Here is a 21468-nt window from a genome sequence, read left to right on the forward strand (position 1 = left end):
AGCAATGCTAGGTATATCACTTAAGGACAAGAAAACAAACACATGGATAAGAAAGAAAACCAAAGTCACCGATGTGGTGCAAAAATCATTAATGTTGAAATGGGAATACGCTGGACAGCTAGGAGCGATCTAAACAAATGGCACAGATCAATTTTAACCTGGAGACCATACCAACACAAAAGACCCAGAGGCAGACCTCCTATGAGATGGACAGATGATCTGAAAAGGACTGCCGGGAAAAATTGGCTACAAGTAGCGTACAATAAAAAACAATGGAAAGGAAGACTTGAAGAGGCTTATGTTCAGATGTGGACGTGAATGGCTAGACGAAGAAGAAGAAGAAGAAGAAATGTATTGCCAAAAACACCTTTTTGACAATATTTTCTCATTATTAGAGTTACCGGTTAAATTTAGGTATAATATATAATTCGTTGATACGCAAAAATACCACAATTTTAAAACAGAAATTATCAAAATGTAAAAAAAAACAACGCATTCTATCGATTTGCTACTTAAAAGTTGTTTTCATTGTAATACCATCAATATCCAGCCAACATATCGTTGACAAGTAGCTGCAATATTTAATCATTTGTGACAAATGCATGTTATTAATTCACCAGTATCTCTATAATCGCATTTGATTCTCAAAACGCATTCTGCCACCCTCCCGCCCCTTTTATTGTAGCCGGTAATCGAACGAAGAAGGCCGTGAGCTCGAACCAACAACAATTTTGTCGCGCATTGTTCGTTTGTTTGTGGGTGTGACGTAACAATGACGGTCTGACAGCGTTTTGCCGTCGGCAGCGACCGACCGCGTAATTGCGGCCTTTGTACGGCCGTCATTGACACTCACACGCCTAATTTCACGATTGACGATTCCTATCTCCTCTCTCCCTTTCTATCGCACACTTTATGTCATATGGATGTGATCTAAACCACAACACCAAGTGCTCCTATTGAATTTTTTGTATCAAATTATGATAATATTGCACAAATATTATATATTCGAGGCGGCGAATCCCCAATAATGAGTCGGAAAGTGGACTTGTAGAAAATGCGTCAAATGTGTCACACCATATATACAGGAGAAGAGTGAATGATATTACTAAATTCTGGATTTGATGAAATAAACAAGTTAAAGGAGCTCGATAGGTTAACTAGGTAAAAACTAAACTCTCGGCAGATGAATTCGAAAAGAGTTCGAAAATCATATAAATATACTGTATTGCACGAATTTGCTGCTGATGTGGATTATCGCTATAAACTCGACAGCCAATGGTCCACTATACTGTACAGCATAAGAAGTACGAAAGTAAATTGCTCTAGTAGGTACCTGATGAAAATATGAAACACCTGTCTAATTTATAAATCGAACTAAAAGAAATCCTTTTATAATCTTTTTTACAGTATTAATAAGTTATTTACAGTAAATCCTTTTGATATAATTTATGTTCTTTACGCGGAAATGTTTGTTTTCCTAGCAGTTTTACTTTTTTTGCTGAAAATTAAAGACAGATCCATGATAGCAAGGTTATGAAAAGATTTAGATTTTTGCAAAATATTTGTTACAACCAGATTAGTTATTACCTAGAATTTAATGTTTGGACACAAAAAGAAATCAAATCTAGTGAATATGGTGGATGGATGAATAATTGAAAAAATCTCATGGAAGTGTACCTAAATTTACCTTTGGCCTAAATAAATCATATTTATAAATTAATTCTGTTTGTTAACATTAATTCGCACAATACTGCAACTTATCTTGGAATTATTCTTGACAAGAAGCTTTGCTGGAAACCATTTATACAAAGTGTAGAATCAAAATGTTTAAAAGGTACATTTTTTTTTAATTCATAAGGAGAACTTGTTTCATAAGGAGAAATGTTTAACTTTTTACAAAGCCTTTATTAGTTTCATCCTGGACTACGGATGTACGTTATATGGATCAGCCAGTCCTTACACCCTAAAGAAATCATTGGAAATGATTGGAAATCATTCAAAATACTTCCGTAAGTCTCTGTTTGAGTGCAATGTGTTCAACGCCTGTGGAACCACTTCGGATTAAAGTAAAGTACTAGAACCTCTAATTTTTGCGGACGGAATCGTTATCAGGAAAATTTATTATTAAGTCTTTTTTTTTTAACCCTACTCTGTTAGATAAAATAGCCTTTTTAAATAATCACGATTTAAATAACACGTGCTGGTCAAAAAAAACCTTCTCCTCCATTATGTATGGCTTTTAGACGTAGAGTACAAGTACCTCTAATTTTTGCGGACGGAATCGTTATCAGGAAAATTTATTATTAAGTCTTTTTTTTTTAACCCTACTCTGTTAGATAAAATAGCCTTTTTAAATAATCACGATTTAAATAACACGTGCTGGTCAAAAAAAACCTTCTCCTCCATTATGTATGGCTTTTAGACGTAGAGTACAAGTACTCACAATAGTGGTTTAAAAAGACTTATTTCAATCGATAAATCTAAATTCTTTGACAGGTTAATATTCCTGTTAATATTAGAAATTAATATTCCTGTATACAACGAGAATTCTTTGATAAGTAAAGATACATTAAGCGCCTGTATATAAAATCTGTCAGTTTTTCTGGAAATATATACCGACGCATCAAAACAAAATACTAGTATGTGATGAATTCATAAATTAAGAAAAGTAAGAATTCATAAATTAAAAAAAGTCAATACGAATTAAAATTCACTTGGGTAAAATCTCATTTAGGACTTCGTGGCAATGAAGTTGCAGATTCCTTAGCCAAACAAAGCGTTTTGCTAAGAAACAATTTAGGAGCTCAAGAATATTTAATGATATCTAAGAGTAACTTTAAGGGAAAATGGGAATTGCATTGGAAAAACTATTGCTCTAATAGCATCACACGATACACACTGTGACATCAAAGTATTCCGACAGTGTTGTGGCACCAAGATTATGATTTTACAAAAAATGATAGTGTGGCCATTTTAGGCTGAAATTTGGACATGCAAGCTTACCTCAACTCTTATATAAAATCGGTGTAGTCAACACCGAACTTTGTGAATCCTGTAATGTGTTCAACACCGAACTTTGGATGCTTGTTTATTGTTATAATATTCTGATTTTTTTTAATACTATTGTTTTGTTATTGTATTCTATTTTATCTATAGCAACAGTAGTGTTATCTTTGTCTTTGTCAAGAATAAGAACAGAATGTGGTCTAAAAAGAGTGTACATATGTAGTTATACAAAAATAAGTTTTCCTTGCATTATCTATGCAAAACTTTTCTTCATTTAATATTTCTGATCCTGTTTCACTGTTTATCTTTGGAAGACTTTGTCTCCAAATAATTCATATAATATGGTGTATCTTTTTAATTTATATTTTAGATCAGTAATTATTTTTCTATATATGTCCATAAGTACATCGATCTGACTTTTTGTAGGTCTCCGTTATCTCTCTTAATTTTTTGTACATATTGAAATGTAGGAGTTTTCTGAGAGTAGATTACAACAACATAATCATCTCCATGTCTCTATGGAAAGTTTGACTATCAAATTGTTGCTAAACCTTAGAATATTTCATAGGAACATGCTATATAACGAGGAGTTGTCCCTAAACCTAAAATGGCCCCTCTTAGTTTCAATTAGAGCACTGTTATAAATTAAGGAACTATATAGATCTGGGAGTACATTAAAGATTCGATATTTTATATATTTTTATAACTCTCTGTCAACTCCCTATTTAGCTTTGTGTTGCCTCATACTTTCTGCCCCACCCTGTTCTTGTCCACTTTTTGTTTATTCATGTCAGAAGCATCATACATTTTAAAATAGACGTATATACATTACATATAAATAACATAAATAACAGATAAAAGGTATATATATAATTAGGGTAAACCAAAAATAAAAATTGGACTGCTACACACTGGTTAGCCAAAAATTGGTGATGTCAAACGCATTTGGTACAGCGCAAACCATGTCCTCCATTGGGCATGTGGCTGGGCATAAAGAACAAACCAGGTGCTCTTTTCCACAGTCGCATATGGCCGACTCACAGGGGAAGCCCCATTTTATTCGGTTAGTTCTGGATTTTATCACCCCAGCAGAAAGTCTATAAAACGCTATCATTCTTTGTATCTAGGTGAGGGTTCTAAAAAGGCAACATCAATTCATTACTGTTCTCACTTTAAGCTGTCCACAAGCCCCTTCCAGTTTCTGGCGCCGGTTGAGTCAGATCTTCGGTGATATGCAGAAAATTATACCTGAATTTAAAGCGTTAAAGGGAAGGTTGATAGCCATAGAGAAGGTTGGTGTGAGATGGATGCTACAAGCTGCTACTTCACGTCTAATGTTAGGCGGTGCTATACTGGCCAAACAGTACACCTTACTGATTCAGGATCTAAGACAGCCCGTGGTAATGCGGAAAGTTTTACTTAGAGCTGTATCTACATGACATGGTCGTGGCATGATCTGTACCATACCAGGCCCGCATATTCCGCTGCGGAGTTTTCAGTTCTGCGGTTGCGCCTCCACCTCAAAAGTACCTATTAGTTTCCATATTTTGTTGTTTCTAGCAGCAACTTTCTGTTTTGCGTTATGACAGTAGATATTGTACATAAGGGCTTGGTCCACGGTTACGCCGGAATATTTTGGTGTATAGCAATGTTCCAGGTTTTGGTTGGTTTTAGGTGATTTGTATTGTAGTAGGCAGTAGGATTTATAAGAGCTTCAGATAATTTTCCTTCAATATTTTCAATGTCGTCGGTCTGGACTAAAATGGCACAATCGTCCGCGTATATAAAGTTCTGTGCGCCTGCTAGCAAGGGTTGATCGTTTGTATAGATATTAAATAGAGTTGTGGCCAAGATGCATCCTTGTGGCAGCCAATTCTTTTCTATCTTCCAGCAACTCCTGTTTCCTTATAATTCTAGGAAAAGTCTGCGATTTGAAGCAAATTGTTAATTAAACGGGTGTTTGGTCATAATATAAGGTTCACCAAGAAGCCTCTGGTTAACGTATCATAGGCAACTTTATGATTTATAAAAATTGCACCACTAATTTTGCGATATTCGAAACCATCTATGTATTGAATTAGCTGAAGTATTTGCGAGGAACCGCTTTTATCAGGTCTAAATCCAGCTTTGGATGATAAAAACAGATTCAATAGCAGCTGTCAGCCGAAAGCATAGATAGGTCTAGCGACAGCTCAACCAGGCTCTGATCAGAGCCAACTCTGACATATCATATCTGTAAATATAGATCTTTCATCCTGCAAAGAACAGTTACGTAATGTCGAATGACTTAATGCGACGTGCTTTACATTCTTGCTCTAAGTGTGCCCCGCTTTGTCACACTCTTGCGTCGTCCGCACTGTGACGATGTCACGTATATCACTCTGTAGCACTCCGTCCTGCTCTGCCGCACTTTAACCAAATATATCTCACTCTATATAGACCCCAGATACAATGAATAGATAACGGATAAACCAAACAGTTGTAAGAATATACGATATCAGTTGCAAAACGGCCTAAATGTTTTCAAATGTACGTTAAGTTTATATTTTAACGTAGCTATGTAAAGTCAAAATAATCATATGATTGGCGAATTCCGGCAAATTTTACAAAGTGCAATCGAATTGATGATAATTAAATTTACATAGGCTTCAACACTGAACAAATAACTACAATGAACAATGTAAATGTACAAGAAAGGAAAGTTGATTCAGTACATACCATTATAAGAATTCCTGTTGTCAAAATTGTTTGGTGGAGGAACATTACCATACTGACCCATAGATCTGGAATATCCACCTCGCGGTACGTGGTGTGAAAGTGTTCTATGTCCGGAAACATCCAATGATGCCCTTAAAACAAAAGAAACAAATTATTGTGGCTTGCCCAGTATAATTTCAAATTGCCATAAAAAGTTAAACTAATCAATTACTACCATGCGAAAACATCAAAATTTCAAATAATCTGCATAGAGCACTATCTGTATTGACAAAAGTCATAATCATTATCTATGCCTTTATCCCTATGTGGGTCGGCTTTTATTTTTGGCAATATAATTGTCAAAAACAAAAATTTTAAGTTGACATTTATGACATTGAGGCTTATTTGTAATTGGTCGCTACTTTAAATTATTTATAAATTCAATTGTTTTTGTGTAAAGAAAATGTTTTCAAAATTATATTAAAATTTCAGAGAAGCATTTATTAGATAAGGACATTTTTGTATTAATTCTTTTGGAAATGTATTTGCAGCAATTTTATTAACCAAACAATTTTATTTGGTGAGTTAACAAAAAAATTTTTTCTTTCTAGTTCAACTTTGTAAGATATTTTGTCTTTTTTAGCAGCTCTTGATAATAATTGTAAACACAATTGAAAGCTCGAGATAATAAATAGTTAACCAATAGCCCCTTTTATCGACTCCAATCCATCCAAAACATTTATATATTTTTTCCAAACGAGTCAAAAGTACTTCTTTTTTCTTACTCTTATATATATATATATATATATATATATATATATATATATATATATATATATATATATATATATATATATATATATATATATATATATATATATATATATATATATATATATATATATATATATATATATATATATATATATATATATATATATATATAGAGGGAGAGAGAGAAAGAAACAGAGAGAAAGAGAAAGAGAGAGAGAGAGAAAGAGAGAGAGAGAACGATATTCAAATTTATTAATTGTTGAAAAAAGGATAAAGGTTTGGATAAAGGATGAAGATAAGGTTTGACGTACATTTTTTTTAGTTGCTACGATTGTTTAACACACCATGTTGTATATAATAATAAAAAATACGCAATAGATAATGTTTTTCTTTCATTGACTTGACATGGACTGTACGGGAAAAAGTCTGTGCACATATCAGCAATTGGAAAAGAGACTACTGGAATAAGTTAAATGCAAAACTATAAATTAGTCGGCACTAGCGGGCCTAAACATTCTTGAAACAATTTATGAACTGTATAACTTTCGGAAACAGCTGGACCAAGATGATGTATAATTCTGAAGTAATTTTTTAATTTAAAAAAATGTTCAACATGGTTTTCAAGTTATTGAAGAAAACAAAGAAAATGAAGAAAAATGGGGAGATGTTCAGAATCTGTTGAATTCGTCTGTGTTAATTTTAAAATTTCAATTCATTGCCGTTAGAATTTATGAGAATGTCTATGTTTTTTATCCCACTCGCTATTTGGTTTAACAGCAATGGACAAATAATCTAATAAATAAATTGTCAATATAAATTTGTTATTCACAAACCTTATGGAACATTTAAACATCATAATGTTTAAATAAACTTTTTAATCAATACTAACCTGGTGTTAGACCTGGCCATTCCAATTTGTGGTCTCCAATTCCTATTGTCTTCTCTGCTAAGATCGCCTGGTTTTAAAACTGTTGGAGGATCTTTAGCTCCTTCGAGCCTTTTCGCCGGAAATATAAATCCTTTGTCATATTTTGGATCCCGGAATCTTACTGTACATACTTTGTTTTCAGTAATCGGTTCTAAATCAGATACAGGAGAATTCAAGCCTCTGAAAAATAACATAAATGACAATCAGTATAAATTCATGTAATAAATCTATAAGTGTGTGCAGACGAAATGGATTGCCTTAGACATATACCATTGTCAGTATTTCGATAAACCATCTTTAGGTGACAGCCACATCCTCAATTTTTTTAAATAGCAAAGCGGGCCATTTGACATTTCCTTGGATTGATGGATTGTTGCATTCTGTTAAAGAATTATAGACCATCAGATCGGACGTAAAGGTGATGTTGAAAGTTGTTTGGTGTTTGCTTTTTTGGTAATCATTTTTTGTATACTTTTTGGTAGTTTTTACCGTATTTGTTAGATTTAAACCCATGTAACTATTTCCTGTTCCCAAACTTACTTTAAAAAATAGCAGAGAGGACGTCGTTTTGTAACGAACTATAAAAATATAGCAGAAATATCACTATATTTTGAAAATCTTGAATAAAGTAAACGAAGTAAAAAAGTTCAACCAAAGTTCGATCTTATACATAAAATCGCTAAAGAATGCAACAATCTCTATAAGAAACAAAATATCACAGAATAAAACAAAAGCTTACCCTCCAACGACAACATTTATCTCTGATATTAGAATAGTTCCTCTCATGCCATCAAAAGAAACAGCACACTCAGCATCAGTGTCCACTTTCTGATTGTATAAACCCGACATTGTATCAAACGCCTTATTTTTGGGGTTTACATATAACTTATCGTCTCCTCTAATATTTCTCTTGATCTCGGCTGGAGATAACTTCTTGTAGTAGGGTTCTAATGCCTTGAAAAGCCTTGTTTCTTCTACAAACGGGAGTAAAGCCACACCTTGCCAGGCGAACTTTTTACCATTCAAGTCAATTTTGAAGTCTTCTGGGTAAAAATCGATGATCGGGGAATCCTGGAAATTAAAAATTGTATTATTAACAAAAAAAAGTGTTAGAAATTATTTTATTTTATAAATTACGAACTTAATAGTTTTTCTCTCATTTTAAATCGCAATATAACTAATAGATGGCGCCATATTAGGACTAACAAAGGAAGCTATGAATAATAAAATAAATATAGAGTTATTTTAGACGTATTTTAAGTCATCCTTTAATAAAAGCACCTTTATTTTGACATATACGCATTCGCAGTTGTGCGTCCTTTTCAGCGAACATCCAAATTTAAACGATATTGATGGAGGTTACAACATAGAAAATCAACAAAATCTACGTCAACTACACAGTGAAGACCCAACAAAAGAAGAAATGTCAAATGCCATCCTAAAACTCAAAGACAATAAAGCCCCAGGAATTGATGTAATCTGTTAAGGAATGTATAAAAAAGGCGGTGATCAATTTTTTGCAGCAATTCATAAACTAACAGTACTTATATGACAGAATGAATTGGTACCAGAAGAGTGGCTAAAGGGAATAATATGTCCGTTGCATAAAAAGGGTGATCAACTGGAGTGTAAGAACTATCGAGGCATTACTCTGTTAGCATCTGCGCATAAAATCTTCGTCCATGTATTGTTTGAAAGACTTAAACATTTTACAAAGGATATTGTTTGTCAATATCAATGCGGATTTACTGCTGGAAAGTCAACTACACATCAAATCCAAGCATATAGGCAGATTCTAGAAAAGTCACTTGAATATAACATAGAAACACCATCTCTTCGTCGACTTCAAAGCAGCCTATGACAGTGTGAAAAGAACTGCATTATATAATGCAATGATAGACTTTGGGATCCCACCTAAGTTAGTTAAGTTGGCCCAACTAACAATGCAAAACGTAAGCTCATGCGTTAGAATTGAAGGAGAAAACTCTATGTTCTTTGACATTAATAATGGTCTAAGACAAGGGGACACGCTGTCGTGTCTCCTCTTTAATATTGCATTGGAAAAGGAAATCAGACAATTAAATATTAAAATGAATGGAACTATTTTTAATAGATTTACGCAAATTCTCGCATTCGCTGACAATATAATAGTGGGCAGAAGTATGAGAGACATGGTGCTGTGTTTTACAAGGCTTGCGGACGCGGCAAGTGAATTAGGACTTCTGGTAAACGAGGAAAAAACCAAATATATGTTGGTTTCTAAAAACCCCCGAAATATCCAACAGAGAATTCAAATTAACAACCATACCTTTGAGCAAATCAAAGAATTCACATATCTTGGATCGCTAGTAAACGCAACAAACACAACAAGCTACGAAATAAAAAGACGCATAGCAATAGCAAACAGAACTGTTCACGTTCTCCAGAAACATTTAAAAAATAAAAATATAAAACGTGCAGTAAAGCTCAATATATACAAGACCTTAATAAGACCGGTTTTGATATATGGGGCTGACACGTGGACCTTATCTCAAAATGATGAAAGACTTCTTGGTATTTTTGAGAGAAAAATTCTTAGAAAGATTTTTGGGGCCGTAAATGAAAATGGGCTATGGCGTCGAAGATACAACTTTGAACTATATCCGATCCGGTTATATACCGATCCAGATATTGTGAAATTCGTTAAAGTGCAGAGACTTAGATGGGCTGGACGCATTGTTAAGATGTCAGATCACGAATACATGAAGAGATTAACATTTTCAAAACCAGAGGGCACAAGAAACAGAGGCGAACCACGAAGGAGATGGATTGATGATGTGGAAGAAGACCTACAGATTCTAAGTGTCAGAAGATGGAGGGAAGTTGCCAGGAATCGACAGGAGTGGCGACTTCTTTGTGAGCAGGCTAAGATCCTCAACGGATTGTCGAGCCACTTATGATGATGAGTTGTGCGTCCTTTATTACTTAATAAAATAAAATGCTGCCAGTATTTAAATTAAATACAGACCAGACAACTTTTATTTAAAGATACCTTATTTTGACGTACCCTGTCAAATTACGTGTAGAAAGAAAAAACCTTGACCGGATTCATTTCATTATCCCTAGATTTCTGTTACTTAACAGACTCGAAAGAGGAGCTTATTGAACTTATTATAAATTATTTAATTTTAAGGCGATAGGAAATTCGGCGGGTCAGCTAGTAATGGGTAAGCTGGGGGGTTGTAAAGAGAAATTAAGGTTATGAGATGATAGACTGAAAGTAACGAAGGAAACAGATTTGTAAACTATCAGAGGCAAAAGGAAGAGGGGAAGATAATTTAAAATTTGAGGTGTGGGAGTAATTTGGAAACCGAATTGAAGGTGTAAAAATTGGTCATAGAAGTAAATAGATAGAAGTTGCATAAGATAGATGTGAGAAGGTGTACTAGACCTAAGACTGTGAAAAAAATGGGAGAGTATTAAAGAAAGATGTGGGAGAATTAATGATTGAATGGTTAATAATATTAATTGGTGTTTAGATTGGAGAATGTAGATACTTAGATGCTAATTAGTTAGGATGATACAGAATGCCATAGTAATAATAGACATGAAGAATTGTAAAAAGATAAAGAAAGTGAGTAAGAATGTAAGACTAAGAGAATAGTTGACGATGTATAGGAATAAATAAAATCATGATTGAAGGAGGAGTGACAATTGACACAATTGGGCTAGTCTGTTACTGTTTAAATAATTATTTATAATAATAAGTTTATTACTTCTGTCTAGATTTATGATTCATGGAGCATGGAGCCTAATTGAGTTTTTCTTGATTGTATTTTATTGTTATTGGAATTATCCCGTCAATAAATAAATAAATAAATTCCCTATTGGAAGATCCTGTATAATTAAATATGGATACTTACCGGATCCGACATCAACTCAGCCCATGGTTCAGGTACATGCTTGCAACTGGCAGCTGGGAAAACACCCATAAGTTGTTCTAGTGGATTAAACTACAAAAGATATCACTGTAAATAAGAAGGTTCTATTAGGATAACAAATTTTTATTACCGGTTTTGTGTCAGTTTCAAATTCAGTGCTTAATCCAGCTATATTACAAAAATCTGACGCAAATGGTGCGTAATGGTATGGAAAATACCATTTCCACGAAGCACAACCTTGGTAATAGTATCGAAGTACCCAGCATAATCCTCGAACATAATGTAATGCTACAGAATACCTGAAAATTTCTTAATTAGATAAAACTGTTCAAGATTACAAAAGTTTTTTTTACAACTAGCGTAACTACCAATTCCTTTCCTTAGACTAACATACTTACCTAAACTCTAAATTTTGAGGTCCAACATCGAATTTAGACTCATAATACCGATCTTTAAATCCATCTTCCCACAACCTAACTTCATCATGAGCCTGATCATCATCAGAATCGTCATCATGTTTTCTTTTCTCTCCTCGAGGTTCGTCATTGCCTGAAAAATAAAATAGTTATTATAAACGTAAAATACTCTTTGCGCTAATCTAAAATATTTAACACAAGCGCTATAAATGCTATAACAGGATAAGATGGTAAAATGTGCACTCGGCTGAATTCTTATTTGGGATTAAAGATTAGACAATGTTTAGCTCATTAGGTGACATCAAGTGTCATCATCATCATCATTCTGGCTTTACAACCCTGCGTGTGTCCTAGCCTCTTCAAGAATTTCTATCCAGTCATCCCTATCCATCGCCTTCCTCCGCCAAGCATGTATTCCCATATTTCTCATGTCTTCATTGATGTTCTGGGTCTTTGTCTTCTGTGACCAATGGGTCTATCAAGGAGGGTTTTTCTAACTGGGTCATTTTGCTCCATCCTTATTACATGCCCTATCCACCTCAGGCGTCCTATCTTAAAATGTTTTACGATATCAGATTCCTGGTATATTCTATAAAGTTCGAAGTTGTATCGTCTTCTCCACACTCCATTGTCATTCACTACTCCATAGATTCGCCTTAGTACTTTTCTTTCGAAACATCGTAACATGTTTTCATTATTTTTTGTTAGAGTCCAGGTCTCTGAACCATATGTTAGAACTGCGCATATTATTGTTTTGTAGAGTTTTATTTTTTTATTTGTCGATATAATTGTCGATTTAAGGGGAAGATTGAGCCCAAAATAGCATCTGTTGGCCGTGCAAATTCTGCGGTTTATCTCTGCAGTAGTATTATTTTCAGTGTTAAGGAGATCTCCCAGGTATACAAATTTGTTCACTGCTTCGATGACGTCGTTTTCTATAACAAGTGGTCGTAGAATTTGTGGTTGCGTGCTTATTTTCATATATATTTTTGTACCTGATTCTTTTAATGCTACATACGCCTCTCCTACAGTGTTTTCTGTTCCCCAAAAATATTAATATCATCAGCATAGGCCAGGATTTGCACTGATTTATTATATATTGAACCAGTGGTTGTGATTTGTGACATACGTATTACTTTTTCCAGAGCCAGATTGAACAGTATACAGGAGAGAGGGTCTCCCTGGCGCAGCCCGTTATTTGTTTTAAAAAATTCAGACAGTTCCCCCTGAATTAATTATATTGTTAAATTTACCAACTGATTTGGTATTCCCAGCTTTTTCATTGCTTTGAACATTTCTCTTCTATTCACAGAGTCGTAGGCTGCTTTGTAGTCTATAAATATGTGATGAGTATCAATGCCATATTCCATTGTTTTTTCCAAAATTTGTTTCAGGGTTTCAATCTGATGAATTGTCGATTTACCACCTCTGAAACCAGCCTGGTATTTTCCTACTATCCGTTCTGCATAATGTTGTCATACAGTGACATAGTACGGTGGAAAATATTTTATACACTGCATTTAGAAGCATAATTCCTCTGTGGTTAGAGCATTCAAAGATATCTTCTTTTTTGTGTATGGTGCAAAGTATTCCAATATTCCAATCATTGGGGAGGGATTTCTGTGTCCATATTTCTTTTATAAGCTGCTGTAATGCCATTATGACATCATGGCCACCTTCTTTATATAGTTCAGCTGGGAGATTATCTATTCCGGGTGTTTCTGGCTAGCTTTTTAACTGCATCATTCAAGAATCGTTGGTGGTTCCTCTTCTCTCTCGTCTGTTCCCCTTACTCATATCTTTCGTCTTCCACGTTTTCTTCTTCTTCCTTTATATTAAGTGCCTGGTTAAAGTATTTTACCCAATACATGTTAATAGGTCGCTATTCTGACTTCTGTATTATCTTGTGGTTGCCTTAAATTCTTTTCTGTTGATGTTAACTTTCTTACGATAACGATAATGCTCAAAAATACTCAGATATTTTTCAGATTTTTTAATCTAAATTGAGCGCAGGAAAAATATTTGAATTTTTCAAAAAAAATTTAGGTTATGTATGTCATTTTTGTCAAACTTATAAATAATTTTTTTTATATTTTTCCCATGTTTTTAGCACATAACCTCAACTGCAAGTGAATGAAGAACGATTTTTGATCTATTTTTCCTTTTTTTTTTAATAGCAAAGTCATATTGGCCATTTTCAGACTGAAACATACTCTAAAATAGAAAAAAAAACTGCACTTTTCAGTGATTTTTAAGGACATAAGTTATTTTAAACATAAAAAATATCGCTTTTTGCCCCTTCCCCCCATTTATTCAAATTGTGATTATCATTTAAATATTTTCATGCCCAAAAACACTGATTTTTTTTTTCAGATTTTTTGGATTAAAATTGAGCTTAGGAAAAATATTTAAATTTTTCAAAAAAAAATAGGTTAGGGTATTTTTGGGCATTAAAATGTATGTTCATCAATTTTTTCAGATTTTTTTAAGCAAGGGATTACTCAGGAATTTTGTTTTTTTCCGAAAAAACACATTTTTTGCGATAGAGGACCCTTGGGCCACGATGGGAGCTAAAAATTTGGCAAAGCAATTTCTAAAAAAATACAATATACTTTTGAGTGCTTAATTAAAAATAAGAGTCTAGCTGAATGCAGATTTTACCATTTTATCCCGTTATAGCCTTTGTTTTGTAGAAAAACCGATTCAAGATAGATACAATGCCAGACAAAAAAGAAACTCAGACAATGGTTCATGAAATAATTATTCAGAAAACCAAAGTAATGATCATTCATAAAACAAAAATAATTAAACAGCAATGAGAAATACAACAGAGAACAAATCATCATGACCGTTCTGTAATGCTTTTTCAATAAAACTAGTATCTTGCTATTATTTTTATTACAAATCACACAGCCGAATGGTACACATTTAAGTGATGAAAATGTGTAAAAGTTTACATCTTCTAGCAAAAGCTTGCTATCGCTTTGTTGTATTTAAGATAGTACATGTCATAGGAACACAATTTGTTGCGTCTGTGTTTGAATTAGTAAACAACACTGCATTATGCTGTCCTTTCGACCTCCTATGGTCTAATCAGTGCGGGTGTGAATACAAAATTAAACACTTAAGACCAACAAATGTCTCCTGACTGTTTCAGATTAAGATTAAAAAGATATAGGATCGAAGAACAATAATCAAAATGTGGTTGGATTATATTTCTATGCACTGTTATTCTGGATTGCACAGATAGAGGAGCAAATATATAGGATACAAAATATAGTTTTTTTTTATATTTTTTAGTTATGAACTCAAGGTCGTCACTAAACACTAGACAACATTCTACTTGAAAACCATGATATTTGATACAGTTGAGAAATTCAATTATGTCACTGTCATTAAAAACTTAAGTTATTCAAATTTAGGGTTTGTTATTTGTACCTGGTGGTAAGTAGCGTGGCTTTAGTCTTGGTCACATTCAATTTAAGTTTATTTAATTTTAAATATTCATTAACTGCTTTAAGTATTACATTCATTCTACAACTAGCAATATTTATATCACTACTATAACAATTTAACAAAGTATCATCTGCAAACATATTCACAAAGTCACAATCAATTAATAAATTTAAATAATTTAAATAAAGTATAAAGAGAAGTAGGCCAAGCACATTTCTCTGAGGGACACCAAGATTACACTGTATTTCATCTTACATAGATATTTTCTTCCAACCCTCTGTTTATGTTTAAACCACCTACGGATTAAACCACCAAATCGATATCCCATTAATTTATTAAGAGATTTCTGTCAATGGATTCAAATGCTCTCTTTAAGTCAATAAATACTGCTACTAGACATTTATCTTGGTCAACCTCTGCCTTAAAGCTACTTATGGTTAACTGCAATGTAATCCCACATGAATGGTTTCTAAGAAAACCTGAATGATTGCTAAATAAAATTTGATTTCTGGTAATAAGCTCTAAGATTTGATGATGATGATGATATTAGTTCACCTAATGGGAACTATATAGTACTGACCTATAATGCATCAGGAAATTTATCAGTCTTTAATCAAGTATTAATAAAGTATAAAATGACTGGAATATTATTTTAGAGTTATTTTTCAATATTTTACAGTTAAGAGTTTCATATGTACTACAACTAATATCCCAAGAATTAATGATTTGATTTAGAAATGTTGAAATTTAGAAAAGTTAGAATATGCATTAAAGTTATGAAAACTTATTTCACTTCAGTTTATATTGGCAATAATTTCCTCAATACTATTTACAAAATACTTCTTTAGTTTGTTTTTAGTATATGTTGGATTAACAAGTTGTTTAAGGTTTATCAACATGCATTTAAGATTATTTAAAGGCCTATCAATCTTATCTAAATAGTAATTTTTTCTTTATATATAACAAGTTTAACACTGTGTTTCTGTGAAACTTAAAAATATTCCATTTTATTTCTCTTTCTTGACCTCTGCCAACTCTGAATTCTCTGTAACTATTAACCCTTTTCTGTGTTCTACTTAAAACTTTACTATCATACCAAGATACATGCATCCTATTATGTAGAAGTAAGAATTGGAGAAATCCTATTAATTATGTTTTGACATTTAGTATAAATCTCATTGTAGATCAAATTAATATCAACTGAATTGAAGGACTGATTATATATTAATTCTAAATTAATTATCCCCATATTGTTCATCTAAAGATTTCTATATTTTTTTATATTCATAGAATTTTCTGAATTAAGTTTTTTTTAAGGCAAACTGATATGAGTGATCTGATAGTTTAGGTGTATCATGTACTAAATAATGACATACAATAATTATGATATTACCTGAACTTGAACTACCAGCAGGTCTGAACATTGACTCTAATGCAGTTTTAGCATTTGTAGTTTGAAGCTTGATATCAACCTTGGATTGTGTGTGCATTCCCGCTTTTCTAATACTATATGCCTCGTCTCTTACATTCACCAATGTCTTTTGATGTCCAATAGCCTATATATATAAATATAAAAAGAATAAAAAAAATTATCACAGTAGTTTATATTCTATAGCTTAAAAACTATTTACATATTACAAATGAGAGATTCACTTTTTGAAGTGAATATTTCTTATCGCTTGGTATGCCTGTAAGTTTTTGCACAGATCTGAATCAATATCACCAATCAATATCAAGAAACTTGTGGTATAAGATACATGATAATAATCTTTTACTAGCATTTGCCTGAAGTTACATTAAACAGTATGAACAAACATCAAAAAGATTAGATAGAGAGATCTAAAGAGAAGAATATCACCTGTCTATATTTTAAGATCTCACCACCTTAGAAATCATTAGCCAACAATATTTTAAAATATACTAATGAAACGATGTTATTTTAAGAAATACTTTTACTACATGTTTCTTTGTATTGGGAGATTAACAATTTTTAAACTACTAGTTTTAAGTAGTACAAACCTTTGGTTCAAATTGAGTGCCTTTTACCAAATTCCAATTTGGTTTAAATTCATTATATGCCTGTTGCCTCTTTCTTGCTTTTTGTCTAGCCTTAAATTTAAGCTCATTTTGTTGTCGACTTTTAAAAATTTCATCCTCCATCTTTCCCAATTCCAACATTATCATCTGGACTCTTTCCAATTTAACATCACCACTATCTGTTAAATAGCCCTACAATGTAAATTTAATAATAGATAAATAACAATAGGTTTCTAGTTCATGTACTACATTTATTTTATGATCAATATATACTTACCCCTGTTTTATAAACACAATCTTTGTAAAGACGTACTAATCTATCTATAGCACCTTCCCTGATTTCCAAACTAGGCAGATGAGGCAAAAAATCATTACCAACAAAAAAGCACATGAACACCCAATCATCTATTACTCTTTCAAAGTCATATTCGAACGGTAAATTCGGCATAAGGAGATCTTTTTTAAGATATTCTTTTAAGACATTCAGTCTTACGAAGATAAAATCTGGTTCTGATCCGAAAGAAACACCTGGTGTTTCATGCTCTGACTTACTTCCTCCTGCGCAGTCTTTCATTTCATGACCTAAAAGCAAATAAACACATTATTTATGCCAATAAATTCTTATTAAGACAATAAAAACATAAAAATCCTATCCAAACCTCAGACTCAAAACTCCTTCCAGACAATTCTTAGAGATTTAAGATTTGATAAGAGGGTAATTAAAGAATTTAACTGAAAATTTAATAATTTGAAATAAACAGGTATCACTAACAAAAAGCTGTGGAAAAACAATCAGAAATCGTAAGGGCACTTCTAACTTTATCTAATCATAAAAACTTACCAATTTGACCACAAATTTCACAAGGTCTTGGTTGATTTGGTTTAAATTCTTCACGGATAATAGTGAAATTAGGTTCGTGTGTAGCTAAACCTAACATAATCAAATCTGCATCAGCCCCACATAAACAATGTTGGGTGTTTGGGTCATGGTCTGGTTGAGCTCTTTGTTTTCTTATGTAGTCCATTATCTTGTGTTCACCTTCTCCAGGACAGTTTGCATCAGAAAGTATAACCTAAAAAACAAACAAAATTAAAGAAATCTTGTGTAAATTTTAATTTTGCTCATGAAGAGTGGTGAAAAGTTCTTATCTTGTGAAAAAACGAGAAATTTAATATATATTGACGAAGTTTTGTCTCAAAATAGAAAATTGTAGCAAAAACTTAAGGTTGTCTTATTACAACAAAATATCCAATTGATATGTATATATGTTCTAATATAATATGTTAAGAATCCATGAATACAAATCATTTAAACAAAATAGTTAAACACTGAACGTAAAACTAAAAGTGATGTTGCAATAAATACATAGTTTGCTTACCTTAATACCTTGCCACCCAGGATCATTATTAAGTCTCTCAAGAATATAATAATTTAGGCAATCAGACAACCTAGCCATAAATGGAGTACCTGGAGTAATGCAATTAGAATCAAAATGATCTTCCTTTGGTTTTTCAGGTGGTAAAACACAACCCTTTAACAGCAATTCTGCTCTAATTCTTTTTACCTCCTGGATTTTCTCAACAGTTTCTTTAGATGCTCTAAAACGTCGAGATCTTTGCTGATTCATTTTAGCCCTTGGTGCCACACCATCGATGGCCATATACAGCAACTTCCTTGGCCTTACAATTCTGAATAATCTATCAATACATTCAAAAATTGCTACCATCATCTCATCTTCATTTTTCGGCGCTGGCTTACTTTCTGGATGAGTGCAAGGATGAATTATACCATTCATATCTAGGTATAAATTATCAAATTCGATTCCATTTGGATTCGGTTCTGCTGAATTTATTGGTATGCTCACCCCATTAACATCAACAGGCTAAAAAAATTAATATAAAACTAAAGGTAACAAATATAATAACAAAGTAATTATTAAACAATTCATCAATTAAAGATTTATCGTAAAAAATAAAAAAAAATTGAGTGTTACAATGTTTTATCAAATAATTACTACATAAATTTAATACAATTTTAACCTTACTTTTTGTTCCACACAATTCACTATCACACTTGGATATTTTGAACTTAACCATCTAAAAAACGCTGGTACACCCATGATTTTGAACTAAAATACGAAAATAGTGAAATAATTAATTACACTAATTTGTATTTTACATTATTTCTCTATATCGGAAAAATTACAGGCTGGCAGAAATAGAAAATACAAACATAAAAACACAAGCAGCCACAACCACCATTCACGAGACAAGAGACAAGCGACAGGTTATTTAGAGTTTAGAGACCCAGAACAAGGAGGAGATAATTCTATTTGTCAAAATAAATTGTGTTGGCTGAAATAATTTTCGTAGTTCGAAACTGTTCTTGGAACCATTTTTATATCCGTTTTGTGTCTGTAACCAATATGTAATTTTCTAAAAAAACAATTAAAGCAACCCGTAGTCAAATAAAGTATATGAAATTGTGTTCTTAAGATATCTTGGGAAAAACTAGTTAAAATGGCCTAAATAACTTATCCGCCTCTATCAACCAGGCCAAAGGTCTATGACACGACATTTGACATAATGAAAAGGTTGTAAATGTTTTGTTTTGACGTACAACATACAAAACTTAATCTGCATTTTTTAATTATTATTCTCACCTGAAGTGCCTGAACACGCTTTATATTCGTTGATACTTGAGATATAATGAACTTTATTATTGTAAATAATCAATATAAATTGAATTTACACATATATAAATATTTAGGATTCAGTTCCTTATGAAAAATTAGTTTACAGGACAAAACATGCCCTTAAAAACTCTGGGTGGAATATTTGATGAACCCAAGAAAACCCCAAAAAAGAATTTTATAAGAGAAAATATTAAAGCCCTCAAACACTTGGAAAGTATAGTACAAGAAGCTCAAAAGGTTGAGCAAACCAAGTCATTAAGTAGAGGAAGCAGCCCTAAACGTTTCCCTAGGGATAAAACGAAATCACTTTCTTTAGGGGATTTGAAAGTTCCAAAAGAAAATACCATTCCTCACACCAAAGATCAAAGTATTCATGCTAAATCAATACATAAAACTTTATCAGCAATTGACAAGATTAAAAATTTATCAAAATCAAAAGGTTTTAGACCAAAGAAAACTGTTTCTGAGAAAAAATGTAAACCTCAATATTCTGACAGATCAGTACAAACTGACTTTGATGATAGCCTTTTGATAGAAATCAATAGTCCAACTATAACACCTGAAGTATCTAATATAAAAGAAGGCCATAGCTCAACAATTACTCCTGAAGTCCCACTTATTGTAAAAGAAGTTGTAACTTTAGAACCTCAGTATCCTCCTGGACATACAGTGTTACCAGAAAGTGAAAGAATTGAAACTTTAGCTACATATAAAAAGAACTATGACAAATTAATTAACGAATTAAATAGTTTACCTCTAACTTGTGATACTTTAAGAATTAGGAATAAGCAGATGAAAATTGAGGGTGAATTGCAAAAAATAGAAGAAGCTATTAAGATGTTTGAGAGACCCAGAGTATTTATTAGGAAATAATTTGTCTTAGAAATAAAGTTGAATAAACAAATTGTTATAATTTTAAATATATTATTTTAATGTCTACTAAATATTTATGCTCATATTTTCCTAAATTTCAACTAGTAAACCAATTCAAATTATCTTAATCATGTTCAGTTCAAAACAGCTGAAATAAGAATATTAGATGTATTATATACATTCATTATTAATGCTTCCTTCATATGAGTTTTATAACTTAATCTATAATCTCCCTTAAAGGTATAAGTAGAAGGCACCATGTAGAGCAAAAAAATCTTATAACATTTTTTTTAAATTCAACTGTTTGACCAAAAAAAGAAAATATATTTTGGTGTGCAAAAAGAAATCTGTCAACGACGTGCAGTACGAAAATCTAAACATATACAGTCACAACTTTAATAAACAGATAGTTGGAACAATCGTGTTTAGTGTCACTGCGAAAATGTTTTTGATTTGTGAGTGTCATATGTTGATTATTTATGGAGAAGCGCAGTGTAGCAGTAATTTAGCTGTCCAAATTTATGTACATCAGTATCCCGAAAGATCTGATGAATTAAATGTAGAAGACGAGATTTTAGATGCTGGGGATAATAATCCAAATGTAAGTACAGGAACAGTGGCTTAAATCATTGGCATGTCGACAATGTTGATCTTAGAACATTTTG

At 32.4% G+C, this 21468-nt stretch overlaps 2 protein-coding genes across 2 annotated transcripts in view; one reads left to right on the forward strand and one right to left on the reverse strand.

The window, feature by feature from the left end:
* Positions 1-19516, reverse strand: part of Rat1 (5'-3' exoribonuclease 2 Rat1) — a 29927-nt gene extending 10411 nt beyond the window's left edge. Inside the window, exons 1-12 of the mRNA XM_072534392.1 lie at positions 19280-19516; positions 18614-19117; positions 18076-18307; positions 17512-17816; positions 17217-17426; positions 16591-16753; positions 11724-11874; positions 11456-11624; positions 11308-11397; positions 8145-8476; positions 7367-7585; positions 5725-5855 (exon numbers count right to left, since the gene is read on the reverse strand). Of these exons, the coding sequence (XP_072390493.1) occupies positions 5725-5855; positions 7367-7585; positions 8145-8476; positions 11308-11397; positions 11456-11624; positions 11724-11874; positions 16591-16753; positions 17217-17426; positions 17512-17816; positions 18076-18307; positions 18614-19117; positions 19280-19354 (2581 nt within the window). The 5' untranslated portion in view covers positions 19355-19516. The remainder of the gene's footprint in view (positions 1-5724; positions 5856-7366; positions 7586-8144; positions 8477-11307; positions 11398-11455; positions 11625-11723; positions 11875-16590; positions 16754-17216; positions 17427-17511; positions 17817-18075; positions 18308-18613; positions 19118-19279) is intronic.
* Positions 19517-19810: 294 nt separating this feature from the next.
* On the forward strand, positions 19811-20874 carry LOC140443252 (uncharacterized). Its single transcript, XM_072534394.1, has one exon. It carries the CDS (start codon positions 20045-20047, stop codon positions 20801-20803), a length of 759 nt encoding a protein of 252 aa, XP_072390495.1. The 5' UTR covers positions 19811-20044; the 3' UTR covers positions 20804-20874.
* The last annotated feature ends 594 nt before the right edge of the window (positions 20875-21468 follow it).

Source organism: Diabrotica undecimpunctata, chromosome 6, assembly GCF_040954645.1.
Source record: "Diabrotica undecimpunctata isolate CICGRU chromosome 6, icDiaUnde3, whole genome shotgun sequence".
Classification (NCBI taxonomy): domain Eukaryota; kingdom Metazoa; phylum Arthropoda; class Insecta; order Coleoptera; family Chrysomelidae; genus Diabrotica; species Diabrotica undecimpunctata.

Bases quoted from the DNA above. Each gene is read 5' to 3' on its own strand.
- LOC140443252 (XM_072534394.1), top strand. From the start codon at position 20,045: ATGCCCTTAAAAACTCTGGGTGGAATATTTGATGAACCCAAGAAAACC.